A 21,623-nucleotide genomic window follows, 5' to 3' on the forward strand; every position below is an offset into this window, starting at 1 on the left:
GAAGATTATCTCTGAAAATGATTGCAGAAGAACTGAACATCAATCGAGAAACGGTTCGTCTAATAATAACTGAAGATCTTGGTATGAGAAAGATTTGTGCAAAAATGGTCCCCAAAAATCTCACACTACAACAGCGAGAAAGACTGAAAAATGTGGCAGCCGATCTGTTAGAGCAAACGGAAATCAATCCAGAATTGTTGAGCCGTGTTATCACTGGTGATGAAAGTTGGTTTTTTCAGTACGATCCAGAGACAAAACTCCAAAGTTTGCAATGGTGCTCAAAGGGATCACCCAGACAAAAAGAAAGTTCGCATGTCAAAGTCAAAAGTGAAATGCATGCTTGTGTGCTTCTTTGATTCCAAGGGAATTGTTCATAAAGAGTGGGTGCCTCCTGGACAAACAGCTAACCAATATTACTACAAAGAAATTTTAGAAAGATTTCGTAAAAAGAGTCCTTCGTGTCTGTGCCAACATTGCTGATAATTGGATTCTGCATCACGATAATGCACCATGCCACTCTGTCAGTACAGCAATTTTTAACCTCAAAACAAATTACAGTACTAGCACAGCCACCTTATTCACCAGATATCGCTTTGTGTGACTTTTTTCTATTTCCGAGAGTCAAAACGGCGGTCAAGGGACACCATTTTCAAACAATACAAGATGTCCAAAAAACTGTGACGAGGGTCTTTGAGGATATTACAGACGGTGAGTTCCGGAAATGTTACCAGAAGCACTGGAAAAAGTGTGTGCAATCAGAAGGGAACTACTTTGAAGGAGACAACACTAAACTTGACTAAAATGGTAAGCAACTTTTTTTTCCACATCAGTCTCATTACTTTATTGCCGCACCTCGTATGATTCTTTAATACCATGAAGTAGCTCGTTTCAAAGTTGGGTTCCTGCTACAAAAAGGGTTTGGATTCATCTGTGTGAAGAGACAAAACTAATTTTGAAGGGTTGTGAATGATTGTTTCTACTGTATTGTTCAGTGTGTTAAGGCCGAGGCGAGATATGGGGACAGTAACCCCGCTCCCACCATTACTCTCACACATGATTTTAAGCTGTCTCCATCTTTTCCTACCATGCGTTAATCTTTTGACTGGTATGTAACTACTACACCTCACGTCCTCTATAAAGCTTGATCAGACAGTAAAGCACATATATCACATTGAAAGTTCAGCACTTGTCTGGATGTAGCTGTGCAAAAGATTGTAAAATATGATCAAAATGATGAATGTTATAGATATATTGCAGACGTGTTCAGCACAAGATCCAGATGCTGTGCATCATTCTGAGAAAGACATGACAAGATGACATGATTTTAATAAACAATTACTAGTACAAGTTTCCTTTTCTGATTGAATGAAATATCTTTTCTGTTCTGAAGAGTGTGGAGGGATGCAGATGCCTTCAGCCTAGTTGAGGTTATTAAATTAATATCACCAACACACTCTGCAATGGAAAGAAATTATCCAGTTACACTTTGTTTATGTCTCAAAATCCAACAGTTAAATTGAACAGCAACATCAGATTTATTTCCCTCCTCCTCTCTATTTTTTTAAATGCTTTAAGCACACGACTTGTCATATGATAAAACGAGAGGGTGCCTTAACCACGAGGCGTCATTTAACAGACCAATGAAAGACACTGTTGCATTTGGCACGTCAGATTGCAATTTTGCTATACCTTTCCTCTGATCTTATATGAGTGAGCAGATGCCGACTAAACAATTAAGATTTTCGATGTGTAACCCATGGAGGGGATACAAAGGAGAAGGTAAATTTATTTTCCACATAATTTGTCACCTTAAACTAAGAATTTTTATTTCTGTAGGCTATCCTAATGAAAGTCAGCTGCTGTAATATCAGTGTAATTATTTGATAAGCTCTGAGCTGTACATTCAAAATCTACATTCATCTGAAATTTCACGGTGCCATACATATTTCTATTTTCTCAGGAACATAACAGTGAAACTTTATAATGGACACTCATTACACAGAATTCAATGTACAAGTTCAGGTTTTTAGAGATTTATTGGTCCAAAATTTCCTGATAGGTTAAAGAGGTCTAACAACAGTGGAGATGGATCATGAGTTGTGCCAGGATTGGTCAGTCTGTAAAAGCATTTCTACCAAAGGTAAGGGCACGGGCTGTTGTACTACTCTAGCAGACAGTTTAATCTGTCAGGGCATTTCACAACTGCACTCACAGCACTGTAAACTTTTTATACCTTTTGACACTCTTTCTTATGCTTTCCATCTATCACAGGTTCACTTTTTTGCAGCCTCTTTGCAAAATCTGTCAAGACAAGAGTTGTGTTGAGGAGGGGAGGTCATAAGTGCCTCGAAACTTACATTACTACATCACTACAAAACCAAGAAATTCTCTATAGACAGGAACTACTACATGGCTCTTAATTTTCTTCCATTGCTGGTGCATTTTTCCAGTTTTCTCAACAATTCCGTGCCAAACTACCACTGGTAGTTGTAAGAATGTTGAGTTAAACAATGGGAAGTCCAGGATGGGGTAACGACAATATTGTGAAAAGGATAGATTGCTACTCACCGTATAAGGAGATGGTGAGTAGCAGACAGGCACAACAAAAAGACTGCTGTACAGTGAAGCTTTTGGCCATACGGCCTTCTTCTGAAGTAGAAAACATACAACACGTAAGCACAACTGTCACACACATCACCTGTGTCTCTATTTGCTGTGTAAAGTTCTGTATTTTGCAAGAGATGGGTTCATTACTTTCTTAATGGACCTGTGAGTGAGGTTTAAAATAACTGAGTTGACACATTCTGTCCATTAAACATAATAACATTTAAATTCAGCATTTTCTCAAATCCTGTGTAATTTAACTTACGGATAATTTGCTGAGAAACAGTTTTTTGAAATGCTTTGGTTTGACTGCAGAGTTACCAAACTTACCTTATTGTTTCGCATCTTTACATATGTGCCAATATGTTTGTGCGGCTGAACTTCCTTTCCTTATCTCAGCAATTGTTTCAAAAATATTACAATTACTTCAGCTGAATTTCTGATTGACCAGAAGCACTTATAATTTGCTTATTTAACTCACACCAACTAGTTTGTTGCTCAAACACAATAACAGGAGCCACACACATGTAAACAGATAATGTCTAGCACCTAAACTTGACTAGGCACTGTACCGACATACGTATACTATTTCATGACCACAAGGTTCTCAGGCCATTTAATCTCTTTTATCATCATTTTCTCAGAGCTACTTCCCCACCTATGTTATTAAGTTTTTTGCTTTAGGATGGACATGTAACATCAAATGATATTTGCCAGCAAATAAATACAACTCTGCAAATAATATAGGGTGCCCCTAGAAAAATGCATCTTGATGACTGCCTGGCTCCATATTTTTTGTAAAAGCTTTTAAAAATATTATGGTTGACTTACAAACAGCACTCATGTTTGATGTACATATATTCTCAATGTGATTTTGTTAATGACATTACATTTGACATTGTCACAGCAGAGTTGCAATACATAAAGCAATTATTACTGATATTTACATAACTGCTACTTTTTGACTGTCTTCTTCGGTCAGGCACTGTCTAATGCTTATGAGGAAATTCTAACATAAAATAGGTATCTTAACAAATGAGGATAAAAAAGGACTTACAAATATACTGCAGGCAATTTTGTTGAAGAAGTGGGGGAAAAAACGCGTTCCAGATTGTTACTGTGTAGATCCTAATACTACTGTTGCAACATCAAGGCATGGACCATTTTTACAGAAGTGATCTATGTCTTGTCTGTAGTAGTATAACACATATGTTTCCTTAGTAGACCCCACAAAAATTTTGGCACTATAAAATGTAACTACTGTGTGACAAGAACATGAGTTGTGGCCATGTGTGTGTTTTCTACATTACAAGAAGGCCCTTTGGCTGGAAGTTCACATTTACCAATCTTTTTGTTGTGCCTGTCTGCAACTCTATATGGTGAGTAGCAATCTACCCTTTACAAAATACTGTCATTATTCCCATCCTGGATTTCCATTATTAGATGCTTGGATAACTCTAATGGTATAATGGGCTAGTGCTTCACCATGTAGCCCATGTGTGCCATTTCACAGCACTGCAGCATATAGTAAGAAGTCAATCAGTCAGCAGGTAGAGTGTACAATTGCAAGAGGGGAATTAAGTTGTGATTTTACACAAGGTATGTATAAAATATTGAAAGAAAGTAAGAAACAAATTTGGTGTCTGGCAAATGCATTTTTGTTTCTCACACATGTATGCGCAGAACAAAGAGAGAAGTTGAAAGGGGTGCCAAACAATGACAGACAGGGAATTCTGAATTGTGCACATATTAATTTATTTATGAATAGCTATATGCACATGTATGTTGATGGAATCACAGAATTCTGTCACATAACTGAAAAAAATTTTGTGACTAGCTTACATGATTTATTCAATGTTTCCAACCTGAAGCTTGATTTGACAACTCACTGTACAGTCTGTATGACCATACTGTTTTAACATTGCCATAATGTGCACAGCCTGGATTATTTGGCAAGTTAATTAAATCATACATAAGCAATTCAATTTATTGAGTAAGCACTAGCAGGCTTAATGATTAAGTGTGACATAATGTGACTGTGCCAATGACCTAATAAACACAGTTAAACAGAGGTAACTGAAAACATGTAAGTTCCGATAAGTTAAGCTGTAATATACACTGGAACGGTTAAAACTACACTCCAGCTATTCAGAATGCAGAACACTTCAGGACACTCACATCCTATTTAAGTTCAAAGACATTATCTTCAAATATTCGAACACAGAGATGTCTTCAGGCTCGGGAATAATGAACGATGACTGGAACTGAAATACAACAAAACAGCTGTTTCAATGACTGCAATTTAAACAGGCAATTAAAATATGTGATGTGGTAGCAACTGACTCATAAATCAATGTATGTGTGCCAAGGAAAACCACAACCAATAGTTACTTTAAAACTAAACAAACTTATTCCACAACAAACAAATTTATTTCCAAATGCAAAAGCCTAACGAGGGTGTAGAGCTTGTAACAATAAGCCACCATAAGTAAAAATGTGAAGCTTTTTTTATTCTAAATTCAAGAGATGTAAATACTTCTAATACTAATACTGCAAACTGACCTTGCATCTAACAATGTTCAGACAGAGATGGTGTTTGTATTTGACCAGCAGAATAAAATCTAAAAAAATGTTACTTGACAAAATGCAAAGGAATGAAAGTTTGTTGAAATAACAAGGAATACAAGAAAGGAGAGCCAATGTGACAAACATGAATTCTGCACTTCTACTACAAATGGGGAACAACAAAAATGAAAAATCATATCCATTATTTTTACATCATTTGTAGCTTCATGATGATATTTCAAAATCATCATCAAAATGAATCAACAACAGTCAATTGGGTAATTTCATGTGAAATCACCCACTGGCTGTTGCCCTAATGTCACAGATTTTTCTGAAATTTTGGTGTAAGAATGTACATAATGAGGAGTTAGGGTTAAAATATTTTTTCTGGAACTTTTTGACCAAAATTGTAATTAGGAGACTATTTTGAAATTGGGCCCCTTCTACCAACTGGCATTGAGAAATGGAGTGCCTTGTAAATTTGTAACCACTATAACTTTTTTTATTTATGAATCAATTTTATTCAATTTGGTGCCATTGGAAAGTAAAAGAATAGAGCTATAATATAGAAATTATTAAAGTGCTGTGTCTGAGCAACAAGTGTTTGAAAAATTGTAATTAATGTAATTTCTCACCAAATTCTTTTTGCAAATTTCAGGAATTTTTTTTCAGCAGAGTCACAAGTTCCATTGAATTTTTGTTTCAGATAATTCCTACTGCCATACTATTCAACATAAAAAACACACCGGAAGAGTGTTTGTCCTCTATTGTTAGATATTATACTTTTTCAACAATGCTGTAATAATTAATTGCTTCAAATAGCTAATCAACAATACATGAAACAACAATGAAAAATTCAGTCTAGCAGCTACACTCAACATGCAACACAGGCTGTGTGTGTTATGTTTTTGTGTGTCTGTGCACTTTATGGTCTTGATTTTTTGCTTCTTATATAAGCAGCCATTCTGTCTTGTAAGTTATTTGAAAGAACAGACAAAACCCTCAATATGATAATGTTCAGGAAATAGAGAACCTCAATATGAGATAGTGAAGAGGAAAGATTGACACTGAAAAGAAAAAGAATTCAGCCAATCCATACATAGTTGCGTAACGTATAACCAGGGAGACTCAATTTAACTTCCATAAGCGCAATGGGTTGCATTTTTTCAACATATTACAGTGCCCCCTGATGATGTATAATTTTTATGAACTTGCACTAGACTACCCAATCATATTACAACCTACAAACGGTTGTTGCAGTATATGCTTTGTTTAATTGTGGCTTGTTATCAGATGTTATAGTGAATTTTATTTATCAAATATTATAATGAGTGAAAAAAGATCGCGTATTTTATTTAACTTTTTTCACGTGTTTTTTATATCAATTATCATTATAAATAATGATATATTCATATAAATATTACTATTATTTATTAATAAATAATTTTGGTTCATACAAAATTATATTATGATCAGTGATAATTGATTTAAAAATACATTACATTAAAATTTAGTCATATTTATAAGTCAATTTTGAAGGTTTTTATAATTAGTTGTTATACTTTAAATTATTATTTATTCTCTATTCATCAGTTTACTTATAAATTAAAAAAAAATCGAGATTTGTATATTAATTTATTTATTAAATGTAATTTATATACTTGAAATATATATTACATTCAAACCAATCATTAATCCACTCAATTTTAACAATATATAATCAAATAATAAATAAATAATTATTTTTGTCATTGACTTTTTTATTGACAGTTGAAAGTTAATTTTTAGGTATTTCATTTTAAAGGCTGTTAAGACATTATCAATACTACATTTTTCAGGTTACAAGTGTGTTATGCAGAATTTAAACAAAAAATTTCTTTATTTATGTAAAATTTATTACATATATACAATAATTCAAATAAAATAAATAAAACAAATTATAACAAACATAATTCAATTTCACAATCAGAGGTTTTATGTATAATGAACCTTACTACGCTCCTATAATACCATCTGACTGACTGTCATAAAATATGTCACACTATCAAGTTGAGGGGGTTTTAGAATATCGTATTGAGGGGTTTTACATATTGAGGGGTCCGCGTGTAATATGGAGTGGTCATTAACTCTTTCTCATTTCCCCCTTACAGATTCTCCATAGTACATTGTTGACTAATTAGAGAAAAAGTTTCAAACCATCCAGTTCTTTTCTGCAACATACACAGTTAATTAAAAATCAAAACGGAAAACATTTTTAAAATTTTTTTTTTTAGGTTTTGTGTCAGAAGAGATTTATTTAATAGATATGTCAATCCTGAATCAAGCTGATATTGAATTACTGAAGCTAAGAAGCACCTGTGACAATATTGAGAGTGTTTGCTCTTCTCACACAAGGCTATATTTGGGAACATTTGAAGACAGACAATGAATTTGCTGTGACCCTTGTAAGAAGCATGGTAAAAAGATTGCTAAGAAATTTTTGAAACCTATTTCTTTAACCAAGGCAAGGAAATATAAAACCCTCACACTTATCCCAGGTACCAAGCTGTGCATAACATACGGTAAGGACATTTTATCTCCTATGGGGGATAACCTTCCAGGGATGGATGAATGTAAAGTTGAAGCTCAAGAATATACACCAGATCCATCTACAGCTATTCAAAAACTTAATGAAAGTTGTGAATTACTTGAAATTTCACCATTTAAGGTTACCAAGAGAGCACAACACAGGCATCCAGAATACATTCGATCCAAGTCTCGTCACTTAGCTTTAAAATTTCAACAAACGGCATCAGAAGTGCTACATGTTCCAGTGAAAAATGTGTCTGAAGAAACTGGTAGTGCTGAATGTACAGACACTAATATTTTAATGCAAGAACTTAAAGAGAAATTCAGCACAAGTTCTGTTAAAGAAAAACTACAAATACTTACCTTAGCACCAGCTTCATGGAGTAAAGAAAAACTCCAAATGTTTTTTAACACTACCGAATACATGGTAAATAAATCGAGATATTGCTAAAAGAAGATGGTATTTGTCAAAAGGGAGATATAATGTGGGAAACAGAATAGGTAAGGTTGTGGAAGAACGTGTCCAGAATTTTTACTGTGAAGATGATATAAGTCGCATTTCTGCTAATAAAAAAGACTCTGTCTGTGCCTTCAGAAAATGGCAAAAGAGTGTATAAGGCAAAAAGACTAAATTTACATAATCTGAAAGATGTATACTTAGCTTTCAGAGATAAATACCCTGAAGATAAAATTGGTTTTACTAAATTTTGTGAACTGAGGCCAAAAGAATGTGTTATTGTGAACAGTTGTGGAATGTATAACTGTATGTGTATGCACGTGTCACCAAAATGTAAAACTGTTAATGCATGCTGCACATGTGAAAGAACTGTACACTGAACTTTTACAGAAACTTGTGTGCAATCTGGAAAACGAGGAGTGCATGCTGCATCGCTGTTCTGTGTCTTAACGAATATGAACTGCGCAATTTTTTTATGGAGCTGGAGTCCTTACACAATTGTGAAAATGTTGTATTCAAACAATGGATGCAAGCTGATTGACCAACACGGGAGACATTAATGAAGATGACTGATGAATTTGTTGAGTATCTCATGCAAAAACTTCAAAACTTAACACAACATCATTATGTACCAAATATCTCAGAGTCACTACTTCAGATCAAGCAAAGAAACCCTCCCTGTTACTAGACGCATCATCATAGTGGATTTTGCAGAGAATTATACCTGTTTGCTTCAGGATGCTCCACAAGGATTTCACTGGCAGAACATTCAAGTCACCCTTCATCCTTTTTGTGGTGTACTTTAAAACAGCATTTTTATAGTTTAGTGATATAGTTGGTCCTTTTATCTTTCTAATGACACCAAATTGAATAAAATTGACTTATAAATAAGGGAGTTATAGTAGTTAAAAACTTTCAACCTCCCTCTCGTACTGACGCCAGATGGAGAAAATGCTAGACATTTCAAAATGCCCCCCCTGGCTACAGTTTGGATCTAAAAAATATGAAAAAAAAATTATTTTATCACTTTCTATTTATGTACTTTCTTACACCAAATTTTCAAAAATATCTGTGACAATGATGGCAATGGCAATGAGGTTTGGGTGATTTTAAATGAAATGAGCCAATTACCACATGTTTACAGCACATATGTGTTGGTTAAACTGTGAAATTACGATGAACTTGTAAATAATGTTCCATACTGGGTCATCTTTGTACATAAACCTGGACAGTATTCGTTGGGGATTACTAGTTACAGATCACAATGAAATATTATCCCACTCATAGAAATCTAAGGATACAGCTCATTCACTGTACACCAGTGTGCATTACAAATAATGTGCAATTTATAAACTAAAATCCTCTATTAGGAAATTAAACATAAGCATCATACTACCTTCATCCTCAGTGGTTGTCATAATAATAACAACATTTATAAGTATGTAATTAAAGATGTTCTCTATAGTCTACAATTTAACAATTATATTCAACACAGTACTGTAAATCACATAACAACAATAAGATTAATCAGCCCCTCCCCAGAAAAAACATTGCTCCTAGGAAAAAAACCATTATTAGTTACCAAATAATTCTACTCCACATAAGGACTGTTTGCTCTTACATATATTCTGGTTTCACAAAAAATTATTAAGTTCCATGCACACTTATCTCTATTGTCTAATTCACTGCCTCACAGACAAGTCTGATGTATCAACTATTTTATTTAGTCTATCAAATCCTACATGTACGAGACATACAAGGATATTGGACACACTTAAAATTTTTAGAACAAAACTTCACTTTACAATATGTGATAGAAATTTTAAGCCGCAAATTATAGAAATTGCTGAAGAGATTAGCTTATGTGTAATAATACACTAATAACTCAGCATAGCACAGCCCAAAAGCCTAGATCACAGTTAAGAAACTTAGTCACTGCATACAAACAATGCTACAAGTTAAAAATAAAACATGAAAACATAACAGCACCTTTCAGACCAATTATATAATTTTACAATAAACTTATACATACCTTTGTAGTGCCACACTGTAGTCCAAGAGTACAAGAACTTTTAGGATAAATTCATCAACAGAATAAAAAGGATGCTTCAGTAAGATATTTTTTTCTCTAATCCTAAATACATTTCTATTTTTTCTGATTGTTGATGACAGTTTATTTCAATGCAAACCACCCATATTTCTAACACCATGCAACCTTTTGGCCAGTGTTCTGACTATATAGGTGAATGTCTGCACTAGTACAAGTACTACGATCATGAATAGATTTATTACTCTGAAGCAAATGCGAATTATTACTAACAAAAGTCACAGTTTCTAATATGTAAATGCAGGGAACAGGCAGTATTTTCAGTTCCCTGAAAACAGGATTAGAGGCGTTTTTCGCATCCCAAAAATTTTTGAAACACTGACCCCCAAAATGGAATACCATGCAAGAGAATAGAGTACTTAAGCAAAGTAAACTGTTGTGAGAGAACAGAGTACTAAAGCAAAATAAACTGTTTTTAGGGTGCAGGTATCACAGGACTGACCACAAATACGAAAAGCATAGCACAAACCACTGTTTCTTTAGTATATTTTCTCTGTGAATATTGCACTTTAAGTTATTGCCCAGCCACACAACAAGAAGTTGGATCTCATTGACTTTCTCTGCTATTGTCCTCTTATTCTTGGTATTCCACTACACAAAACCTTACAAATTTTATACAGGCCTACAAAATATCTGGTACACACAGTAACAGACTGAAGCAGCAAGCTTCATGTGGCAAAGTTTACAGTTTCCATGTCTGTTTAAGAATAACAAACTCCATTGTGACTCTTCACATCTCAACAATTTCATAATGTTACATCATTCATCAAATCTACACATATAGTCATGAAAAACTGAGACTATAGTCACTATGCTGACAGAAATGTGCGAAGTCTTGTGCCTAAATGTTTACTGCCAGTACACTTGATATTTTGCTAGCATGTAAATAGCAGTTGTGAGGGTCTTGAATAGTTTTTTTTTTTTCAACTAAATAGCTCTAACAACACGATGTAGCAGTAAATTCAAGAAATATTAGCCTATTCAATAACCGAAGAATAAAAATAACAGGCGACTTAAGATATAAAAATCCTTACAGCCTCTTTAATGAATCTATCGCAAGATACTTTTTAAGACTTACCTATCAAACCCACCAATAGTATGATGCAAACTGCAATTAATACGGCTCGCGTTCTCATCTGCTGAGCCCAGGCACGTCTTTTCATTCGGTTAGAAGCTTCCCTGAAATCTATACTCGCAGCTGTCAATCTGTCTGATGTGTCCTGTAGTTCTTCAAGACGTTTGCCTCTGTCTAGGATTTTCACATTATCTCTTAATGTTTCAATTACTTCGGTGATCTGACCATGGACTCTATTATAATAAACACCAAAAATCAGTCGTCATACACCAAATCAATGATACTTCGACAAGAAATCATTTCGTTACTTACTGTTTAATACGTTCGTTTTCTAAGGTTTTCTTTTCACGTTTTGTTGATGGAGAACTGAAAAACATACAAATTACCTGGTAAATCTACAAAATTCAAACAACAAAATTAATCCTGAAAAAAAAAACTACCACTAACAGTAAGCAAACACACAGTACCCAAGTCACAAGTTAACCTCATTACTCGTTTGTGAAAATTTATTACTTCGGGTACTTTTATAGTATTTGACAGTGACACAAAAAAATAATAAACTGACAATGATTCACTTATTGACATAACTGATCACTTACAGGCATTACTAAAGCCTTCACTAGGAAACAGATTAGCGAATTCTCCCATTATTTGTCACTTGCTGAACAGTTCAAGAATGTTTACTTTCGTTATAAATAACTTACTTAAGAAAGAAACCTTCATCTTCCTCACTTCCACTTTGTTGTTCCAACAGTGAAGCCTAAAACGAGAGAAACAGGAGTAATCACGCCGGATAAATTCACACATCAGTTTTCAAACTACTAACTGATACAAAAAACTCACTCTTTCCTCATCATTGGCGGCCACTAAATCTTCTTGAGGCACAGTTTTCTTAAACTTAGGCGGCATTATACGTTCATGTAACACCAACGCGTACCATCTTTCTTGTCAAAACAAGAACTGCTGCAACATCACATCTGAAACTGGCACAGTAGAAAAATATTTTCAAGTTGTAACTTCAAAGACGACAAGCAAAATATTGCCACAATTTTCATTTCTTAATGCTTTTTTTCGCAGGAACTGCGAACAACACAATCGTTCAATTTATATGCAAGAAGCAAAGAACTATCCTGCGATACTCCACGCTGTTCTGTGCTGCCATCTGGGCGCAGCACACTGTAAGTAATATGAAGGAGAAATTGGAAGGAAGTTGTGAACGATCTGTCTTTGCTATCAATCGGGTGTATATGAGAACTATTCGAAACCAAATGGTACTAACTAGACAGCTTTTAAGAGTCTTTGGGAGTTAGCACTTACCGTGCTAACAGTTGTTAAAATTTATCCTTTACTTTTATAAAATGCTTGTGGATGAGCGCTAAGGGAGTTGGACAATTTTAGAGTGGTCTATGCCCGGGCAAGTTCGCAAATCTTAGTTGTTAGATAATTTGAAAAGCTAGAACAAATTTCCTTGTGTTTAAACTTTCTGTTTAAGGCAACTATACGGCTTAGTACAGTGGTGCCTAATGCGATAGTCCGTATCATTTTTATGTGGTCGCTGTTCCGGAAACGCCTTTGCAAAGACTGCTGCGTAATTCTGTTTCTTTATAGTGTATTACACAACTTAGAAGTGCCAGACGACTTATATATCATTATAGTGAAGATGTATAACGCCATGTAGACAATCATCTGATTTCAGGCGCTTCTGCACAATTGCTTCTAGATAATGCTGCTTATAAAAACAGATTGATTTTTTTCTGCATATTGTTTATTCAGTATAGTAATCAACGTGTGTGACGCGTAATCCGCGACGAAAATCGTAGTTAGAAAAATTAGAGTGCGAGCAAGTGAGAAAATCTGTATTTGAAATACAACCGCAAAGTATTCATGAGATTATCAGCAACCCTTTAATATTATGGTTATTATTTGTTTTTAGTGCTTCAATCTGGCATTCGGAGTACTGTAAAACGTAGTATTAATTAGTTGCACACAATGTAAGCGTAAAGTTCCAGAAAGGGCAAAGTGACATAAAAACTACTATATTTCAGTTTTTAACTGGACTGACCGTAATTTCGTGCAATAATACGCAACAGCAAATATGCTGAAGTCATCACATCGAAACGAGCTCCTTCGGTCTGTTGTATTTTTCTCACATTATTTTCTTATTTGTTGCACTTTGCCGATGATTTGATCTTAAGGGAATATGTTTAAATCAGAACGTCGTTTCTACTTCTTTAGTTGTCCGAGCGAACGGGAGAATGTATTGGCAAGTCGGTTTCCTTGACCTACATCTCAAAAAACTTCGCAGTTGTGCGGATAGATGGCGCAGCAGACACGTTCTTCAAGTCTTGTCGGAATGTTCCTGCCCCACCAGATGATTCAGAACTTGCGGTCTACGTCACTATTGACGTCACCGTGACGTTGAGTGTACGTGAGGAGACGGAAATTTCAATCCCTTCATTCTCTGCTAACATAAAGTAATTTCTATAACTTATAAGTAACTACACAAGCTTAGGCGATCTTTATTATGTGCCAGAAATCATTGATCGTAGAATACGTAACATATACGGTGTGGAATGTTTCCATTTGTTTATTTCATATACGTGCGCTGCGCACTCGTGCTAGCCTCGGTTCCCCCACCACCGCGGGCCCTCCAGTCGCCTCCTGACTGGCGAGGCTACTGCGCAGGCGCCGCAAGCCAGCGGTTTTTCCTAGTTGTAACTTGCATCAGCTCCGCACTCGGCGAAGTGATCTCGAGCGGAGAGGAAGTGTTCGCGAAAGCTCCGCCGTCTCGTCGGCGGCAGTTCTCGAGGAAGTAAAAGTGTGTGTTTGAGTTCTCAGTTTCACAAGTGGGCGTAACTTCACTCGTGCATTAGACCTCGTTGCCGTCGGTAGGACTGTCGTCATCTGAACAGTGAACAACACGGCAGCAATTTGTGATTTGTCGGAGGAGGACCTGTGTAGTGTTATCAGTGATCGAAGTGTGAATTTTGAAGACAGCTGGAACCAAGCATGGTATGTTGGCTGCGGTACAATGGATTCGCCGCAAATGTATGACAACGCTCATCCTTCAGTAACGTCAGTGGACATTGCGGCTAAAAAAGTGCTAGTGAACGGTCAGAATAGCAGCCCCATCTCGTCGATCAACAACACAGGCAAGTCTACAGGTGCGATTCTTCTGAAGCATCAACAGTACCACCTGCAAGAGCATCAGGGCGATCTGGCAGACCTGAATACCCCGGAGATATCGTTAGATCTGCAGAATCTAATAGAGGACAGTCAGTTTAACGAAGGACTTTTTACGGAAATTTTGAACGGGCAGCCGCACGGTGTAGTGAAGAACGCGCACCACAGCCACCACCACCATCACAGCCACCATCCGCACGCCGGCCACCACCCTCACCCCGCAGCGCAGCATCTGCCTTCGCACCACCCTTCCGCGCGCTCGGCCAACACGGCTTCGCTGCTCGGCTCCGCGTATCCCCGCACTACTTTGGCGTATATGCCCCAGCCCGTCCACTCGGGCGCGACTTACAACTCTGCGGCGGCAGTCACCGCCGCGAACGGCGCCAACTCGAACGGCAGCACCGTCTCAGAGAACAGCTCGTCGGCGTCGACGGGCTCCGTGCCGAGCATCAAAGAGGAACCACTGGATCCTGCGGATTTCCGCGGCGCCGCATGCCAGCAGCAGGGAGGCGGCAGCGGCGGCGCCAATGCAGCCGTGCCCGTGCCGTACTCCGGCGCGGCCTACTCGCCCCCGTCCGGTAACTTCGTCAGCAACGGGGGCGGCTCGACGTTCACGACGCTGGTGACGCCGGGTGCTGCCGCGGCGGCGGCCGCTGCCGCGGCGGCGGCCGTGCACGGCCACCACCCGCACCCGCACCACCACCCCCACCAGCTGTTGGCCGCGGCGAGTCTGGGCGCCGCCAAGGCCGGGGGTGCGCCCGCGGCGCCTCCCTCCGCCCCCAAGCCGCCGCAGATGCACCACCACGGCTCGGCGGGCGGCGGCGGCCGCAAGAGCTCGAAGGCGATCGACAAGGCCAGCGACGAGTACCGCCGGAGGCGAGAGCGCAACAACATAGCGGTGCGCAAGTCGCGCGAGAAGGCGAAGATTCGGTCGCGGGAGACGGAGGAGAAGGTGAAGCTGCTCGTCAAGGAAAACGAACGCCTGCAGAAGCGCATCGAGCTGCTGACGGAAGAGCTGAACGTGCTGCGGTCGCTGTTTGCCAACGTGGGCGTCGTCCCGGAGCAGCTACACCGCGAGATCAACAAGCACCTGGATGCCTTCCAGCAGCAGCACCAGGGCCTGTGATGGGGGCGTTCGGGCCCGGACTCCGGCCCGACTCGACACCACCAGCACGCCGTACCTGTACCTGAGGGCGCGCCAGGTAGTATTAGCTCTGCTGACGGACCTACTAAATTTGTTTCGCCGCAATTCTTGCTCGGACAGTCGAGTGTGCAGTGTATGTACAGATAAGACGTTCACCGTGCGCGAGTGTCACGACCTGCACAGGCAGAGTTTCGGCTTGGCTCCCTGATGTCAGTCGAGGGCGAATGTCGCCGCTCCTCTTCAGTAAAAATATTCTCAGAGAAATAGTTAAAAGACGGTCTGGCGTAGGACCTGTAGATCTCCTGTGCTTTATTTGCAGAACGTTTCCATTCCTTTCACTTCTCGCACTAAAATTGCCTTTTCATGTCATCTGTCACAGATTTTCATTAGTACCCTATATATAAACTGTAATGAATGCTCTTTGGCCTGGAGCAGGTGTGCACGTCAAAGATTGCGCTAAGTTACGTGTTACATCGAGCCCCTTCGATGCAAAAAAAATCTCATTTCACGAGTTAGAAACTATCTTATAAATTATCATCACTGTCCCAACGTTGCTCTAATCTGTTTTGTGTATTTTTGATACCCTTCATCTACTGTCGAATTCCGTTTAGTGCCTTGCAAAGTGTTGTACTGTAGCCTACGATGTAAATACGAGTAAATGAATGGTTCCTAATTTGGTGTAGTGCGAAATTTTTGTACAGTCGTCAGAATTTCTATTCTTGGATGCAGTACTCTGCGCATACTGTAGAACTTCTACAGTGGAAGTATACTGGTGCTTTCAATTGCAGTTGTGTGACAATTTAGTCTTTTTATTCGTATAATTTATACGAGAACATATATGTTCGTATCTTTTAACAAAAATTAGACTAATGAAATATATCAATAATTTTCTATGATTTTTATTGAGATAACGATTCTATATTTCTGGACTATATTCTCATAATGAGTGACATTTTCTATACTAACTGTTCCGTTCCAAGAGTTGTGACAGATGTATATTTCTAATGAACATGTACAATAAATGCATGTAATTACTATATGTAAAGACAATCTGCAAATTGTGTGTTTCCAGCTGCAATAACAATGATGCACATGTATATGAAGTGTAATTTACTATGTACATGAGGAAGACAAGACTTCAATCATTGTGTTGGTCTCTAAATTGTGATTGCCTCAACTGTGTAGAAAAGAATTAAATCTCATAGTATTTAAATTTTAGTGCAACATTTGTTTTTGTTGAATGTAAATTTTAATAATAAATACGTTGAATTATGAAATAAAATATATAATTGAAAGTTACTTGTTGAGCAGTTTTATTAGATTTTATTTAAGTTGTGTGATAAATAAAGTTAAGGAATTGCAGGATATTTTCATGGTATCTGAATTAGATACTGATTGTTTTTAATTTTATAAAGAAGCTTCTAGAGAATTGGAAACCTACAATGTGTGGCAAGCATGACTTGTGCTGTTTTGTTTATTAAATATTGTTCTGTCATTGCATTAGACAACTGAAGCACGCATGCAAAAATTATGCAATCTCATCTGAATTTGATCTAGATAAATTGAAAAAGAGACGTCATAACTGCAGGCTGTTAGGTTCAGTAGGCTTCATCACACCAAAGACTGCACTGTCATTCGAAGTTCTGATAACGGCAGCAATATAGACAATTATAGCTGGTATAATCAAAAGAAACGAAGGTCATGTGTGTTTGTGTGAAACTGGTATGAACACATATTTATACGTTAAAACTAGTATTTATTTTTGTTTCCATAAATGTGGTGAATGTTAACCAGCAGTGAATGTATAGTGTATGACAGTGTGAAAACTTCTTGTCATGTGCACAAAAGTATATTTTGATAAAAAATATATGAGAAATAGAAGAAACAATGCATTCTTTTTTTCATGTGACCTTTTCTAGCCTAGAATCTCTCCTCACCTGTCGAAACTGAAGAGATGTTCTGTTGTCAGAATGTGCTAACACAATAAGTGAAAAAGCTGTAAATTTATTACGAGAAAAATAAGTAGCGTAAAACATGAGAGGAACGTTAATATTATAAATCCATGTTTGTGAATATGTGATGCAGAACTATCTGTACACAAGGAATGTGCAAGCAGAAAACTTAAATCTCTTTTTGAAGTGCTATGGTAATATTCTCTAATGAACTGAGAGAGTTGGTTGAAGGGTGTTTAACAATAATTATTTCTTTTATGCCTTTACGTTTATCGATAGAACAATTTGCTTTCAGCTATGACACAATTTTTGTATTTTTATTGGAGATATCAGAAAGTAGGCGGCACAATTTTCAACACAACATATTCTTGACTGGTAGACGATAAACATTAGTGAGTGATGTTTCCAGACTTGCATAACCGACATTTGGTAACGCAGTTTGATACTTGTTATTTCAATTTGTCGACTTACGTATTCATACATAAAGCAAGACTGCAGAAGAAAGTTGCTGCGGAAGCAGTGGACTTCTGAGACCCACACCAGGTAAGCAGATATGCATTACTTAGTTTTAACGCAGCTACTTGTCATGACTCGTTCGCAGACTCTGCCTACGATTTTACCAATGTTTATCAAATGATGCGAGTGGAGCATACGGTACACGTATGCCTTTGAGAGCTAACTACGTAACAGTCCATAGTCCCGGAACTGGAAATATTCAGCACGGTGGACCGTAGCTAGAAACATTAACACATTTGCACTGTTATATTACTTTGGGTTGCTGCACACTTAAAAAACAAACAATTTTGGTCATAGTAAAGCGTCTAGAATATATGGCTTGTCTTGTCAGCAATACACTTCTAGTTACAATCTACACATAGTTTTCTTTTCGGAGTTAAATTGTATTGCCTTTTTTCATTTTTCTGTATCAGGTATTGCGCGAATCAGTCTTCACTCAGTAATATTCCAGGGAAACTATAGGTTAATGTTGACTAGAGGATTAGCTTCATCCGCGTAGTATAATGAAATATAAATTTAAAAAATACAAAGCTTGTGCTCTTCCCAATGAACATTTGACACTCTCCTAAATTCTCCGTAGTCCTTGCTTTTTATTGTTTTCTGCCTTTGTCATACGTGCATTGTGGATTTCTTCTGTTGTTTCTCTCAAGGAGAGCATCAGAGTAAGATGCCTGACTAAAATGCTTCCAGAAAGTTTTTGTCTCTCTCCCTCGATAATGTTCTCGAGTGCTATACGGTGAGGCGTATTTCCTCACTCTCTTGTGAATTCTTAGGACGCGTCTTCGGGCACAATCGCTATCGTAGGCAGTCGTTTTATGTTTATCTCAGAGTTGCAATTGCACTTAGCTGTTCATAAACGGGTGCCCCCTTGTAGCCTGCAACCTCACGCTACTATCGTTATCGCTCCGTCACGTGATGAATCTTGTTGCTTCTAGCTAAGCCAATTTCGTGCCGCGGAGCTCACAAGACTTTAATATATAGGCCCATCATAGTTTTTGTTTCTTCTTTCTATTAATATGAAATTATGGAAACGCTTTTTAAGAACTGCTTCAGCACTTCCGTGCGTCAAGATGTGTAATTACAAGTCTAGTTTACTTATGATTATACTAGGGACTTGGAACTTTGTGTGAATCTAAGGAATCACAAGTACAGGGATTTCATTCCTAAACTGAATTAAAAATCGTGTCGTATTCGGCCTTGAATTAAGACAATCACAAGTGATAATGAAGTCCGCAGTTCGAAACTTGCTCAAGTTTAATCATTTCTCTTACTTTCCCGTATTTTTCCACTGTTGTCCTTTCTAGTTTCCAATTAAATTACGAAACTATGTTTCCTAAGTTCTGTCGATGGTCGTAATGGTGTGTCGCATAGGCGTTGAAGAGAAACGGAAGCAAGTGTAGTGACGTTGCGTGCTGTGTTATTGCAAATCTCGAAGAAAATAATCAATTTAAGAGTACTCGTTTGTATTGCATAAAATAATGGTATTTGGAAACTGGTCTAGTGCCGAGCGAGGTGGTGCAGTGGCTAGCATACTAGGCTCACATTCTGAAGGACGGCGGTTCAAACCTGCCTCCGGTCATCCAGATTTAGATTTTCCGTGGTTTACGTAAATCACTCCAGGAAAATGCCGGCATGGTTCCTTCGAAATGACACAGTCCATTCTTTCTCCTTCCTTAGCAAAACAATCCGAGCTTCTGGTCCGTTTCTAAAGACCCCGTTATAGACGGGATGTGAAACCCTAATCTTCTTTCCTTGCACGCGTATGCCTTCTGATAAAAAATAAGGAATATCTGTTGAATGAATTGACTGCCTGTTTAACACAGAATTTTGATTTAGGGTAAATAAAATAAAATACTAAGAAGGTAAGAAAATGACAAGAGGCTAGAAATTGGAATTGCAGAAGACGAAGTGCAAGAGCCGCCGGTTGTGACCGAGCGGTTCTAGGCACTTCAGTCCGGAACCACGCGACTGCTCCGGTCGCGGGTTCGAATCCTGCCTCGGGCATGGATGTGTGTGATGTCTTTAGGTTAGTTAGGTTTAAGTAGTAGTAAGTTCTAGGGGACTGATGACTTCAGATGTTAATTCCAACAGTGCTCAGAGCCATTTGAAGTGCAAGAAGAAACTGAAAGGATTTGTTAGGTGTGCCTTTCAAGGATGCTAAAATTTCAGTGAACAGTTAAAGTGAAGACTGTAGAGTTGCTAAAAAATAGGCTGAGAAAGAACTTGTAAAAAAACTTTTATTGCCAGGCATAGTCATTTTAACTTCAGAACTGAGTGATTTTGGCAATCACTGGTGATCTTAAGAATCAGGTAGCATCATGTAACCTGGTATAACATCGTGTGTATGCAGATGTATATTTATTTATTTATGCTATGTAAGTAGGAATCAATGTATTGTTTTTTTTAACCAATGCACATAATGTAAATTCACAAACTTTACCAACCCATTTGTGTTACCTCGTGTACACACACACGAGCACACACACATACACACACACACACACACACACACACACACACACACGCACAAGCACGGAAACAAACTCGCGCTTTATACAGTGTTTGAAAATGTAGATTTAAATGTTGCTTAACATGAAAAGATGATCTGCACTTTAATTAAAATGAACGTAATAGAAGGTATGTTCTCAAGGGTTCTAGCATAGCAACAATCACACAGAAGTCGGCAGCGGACAGATGTTTACAAGATTTGACCTGTAATGACGTGTTTGTTAGGACAGCCAAACAGAAACAGTACTTGGTTGGTATCATCTTCTTTACCGAAGATGCGTTTTCTCATGTCAGAATTTATTCACCAATACGTAGTTGACGCAGGCATAATCTTTTCCGTTGCGTTAGGATGGCTCTTGCATTTCTGTGTTCCACTTCTCTCCGATTACTAATCTGAGGACATTTGAAAGCCTTGCAGATTGTTGTACGTAAGATTCCCCTCTACCGTCGTAAGAATTTTTTTTTCACTAGCTTGCATGTGACTTCATTGCAAGGAATGCCACTGTCGCATCCTAATTTCTAGTTTTGTGTTTAAATATCAGGTTCATGACGTCGAAAATTCACAACGGCGCATGCCACCGAATGATTGTTTCGACCATTGTCGTGGTATCTCAGTGATCTGAACGCTGATCCGAAATCAGAGATAACAACAATAGGTTCGTCCCGGTGCACAACGGAATAGAGAAGCAATCGTTATATTACCGATAAGCGCGCCTGTAATAATTGTTGTTTCCTTAAGAATGCCTTTCTTACTCTTGTGACAGCTACTGTTCAGATAAGGACAACCACATTACCGTTCTTCGAGGCCTCTGTACAGATGAAACTTGCGTTTCTGTTGTTGGAGAGACACTCACTGAAAACACAACCATTTGGGTATTCGTAACCAACGCCTAGAAGTAGTACATATACCAGCAGCCAGGTAGGTACGTGGGACATATGCTGAG

General features: G+C 37.9%; 2 protein-coding genes across 3 annotated transcripts; one reads left to right on the forward strand and one right to left on the reverse strand.

Annotated features, from left to right (window-relative positions):
* Positions 1-3,444: 3,444 nt before the first annotated feature.
* On the reverse strand, positions 3,445-12,537 carry LOC126092241 (vesicle-associated membrane protein 4-like). Of its 2 annotated transcripts, XM_049907746.1 has the most exons (6): positions 12,220-12,537; positions 12,081-12,136; positions 11,689-11,742; positions 11,380-11,609; positions 9,119-9,188; positions 3,445-4,868 (listed from the first exon to the last, which is right to left on the reverse strand). In XM_049907746.1, the coding sequence occupies exons 1-6, from the start codon at positions 12,283-12,285 to the stop codon at positions 4,811-4,813; spliced, it is 534 nt and encodes a 177-aa protein (XP_049763703.1). In that variant the 5' UTR covers positions 12,286-12,537; the 3' UTR covers positions 3,445-4,810. The 2 variants fall into 2 exon arrangements, with proteins under 2 accessions (XP_049763703.1, XP_049763704.1); XM_049907747.1 differs by lacking the exon at positions 9,119-9,188 and having other exon boundaries at positions 12,220-12,534.
* A 684-nt stretch (positions 12,538-13,221) lies between these two features.
* On the forward strand, positions 13,222-17,583 carry LOC126092244 (CCAAT/enhancer-binding protein). Its single transcript, XM_049907753.1, has one exon. The coding sequence runs from the start codon at positions 14,408-14,410 to the stop codon at positions 15,683-15,685; it is 1,278 nt and encodes a 425-aa protein (XP_049763710.1). The 5' UTR covers positions 13,222-14,407; the 3' UTR covers positions 15,686-17,583.
* Positions 17,584-21,623: the final 4,040 nt, after the last annotated feature.

Source organism: Schistocerca cancellata, chromosome 7, assembly GCF_023864275.1.
Source record: "Schistocerca cancellata isolate TAMUIC-IGC-003103 chromosome 7, iqSchCanc2.1, whole genome shotgun sequence".
Taxonomy (NCBI): domain Eukaryota; kingdom Metazoa; phylum Arthropoda; class Insecta; order Orthoptera; family Acrididae; genus Schistocerca; species Schistocerca cancellata.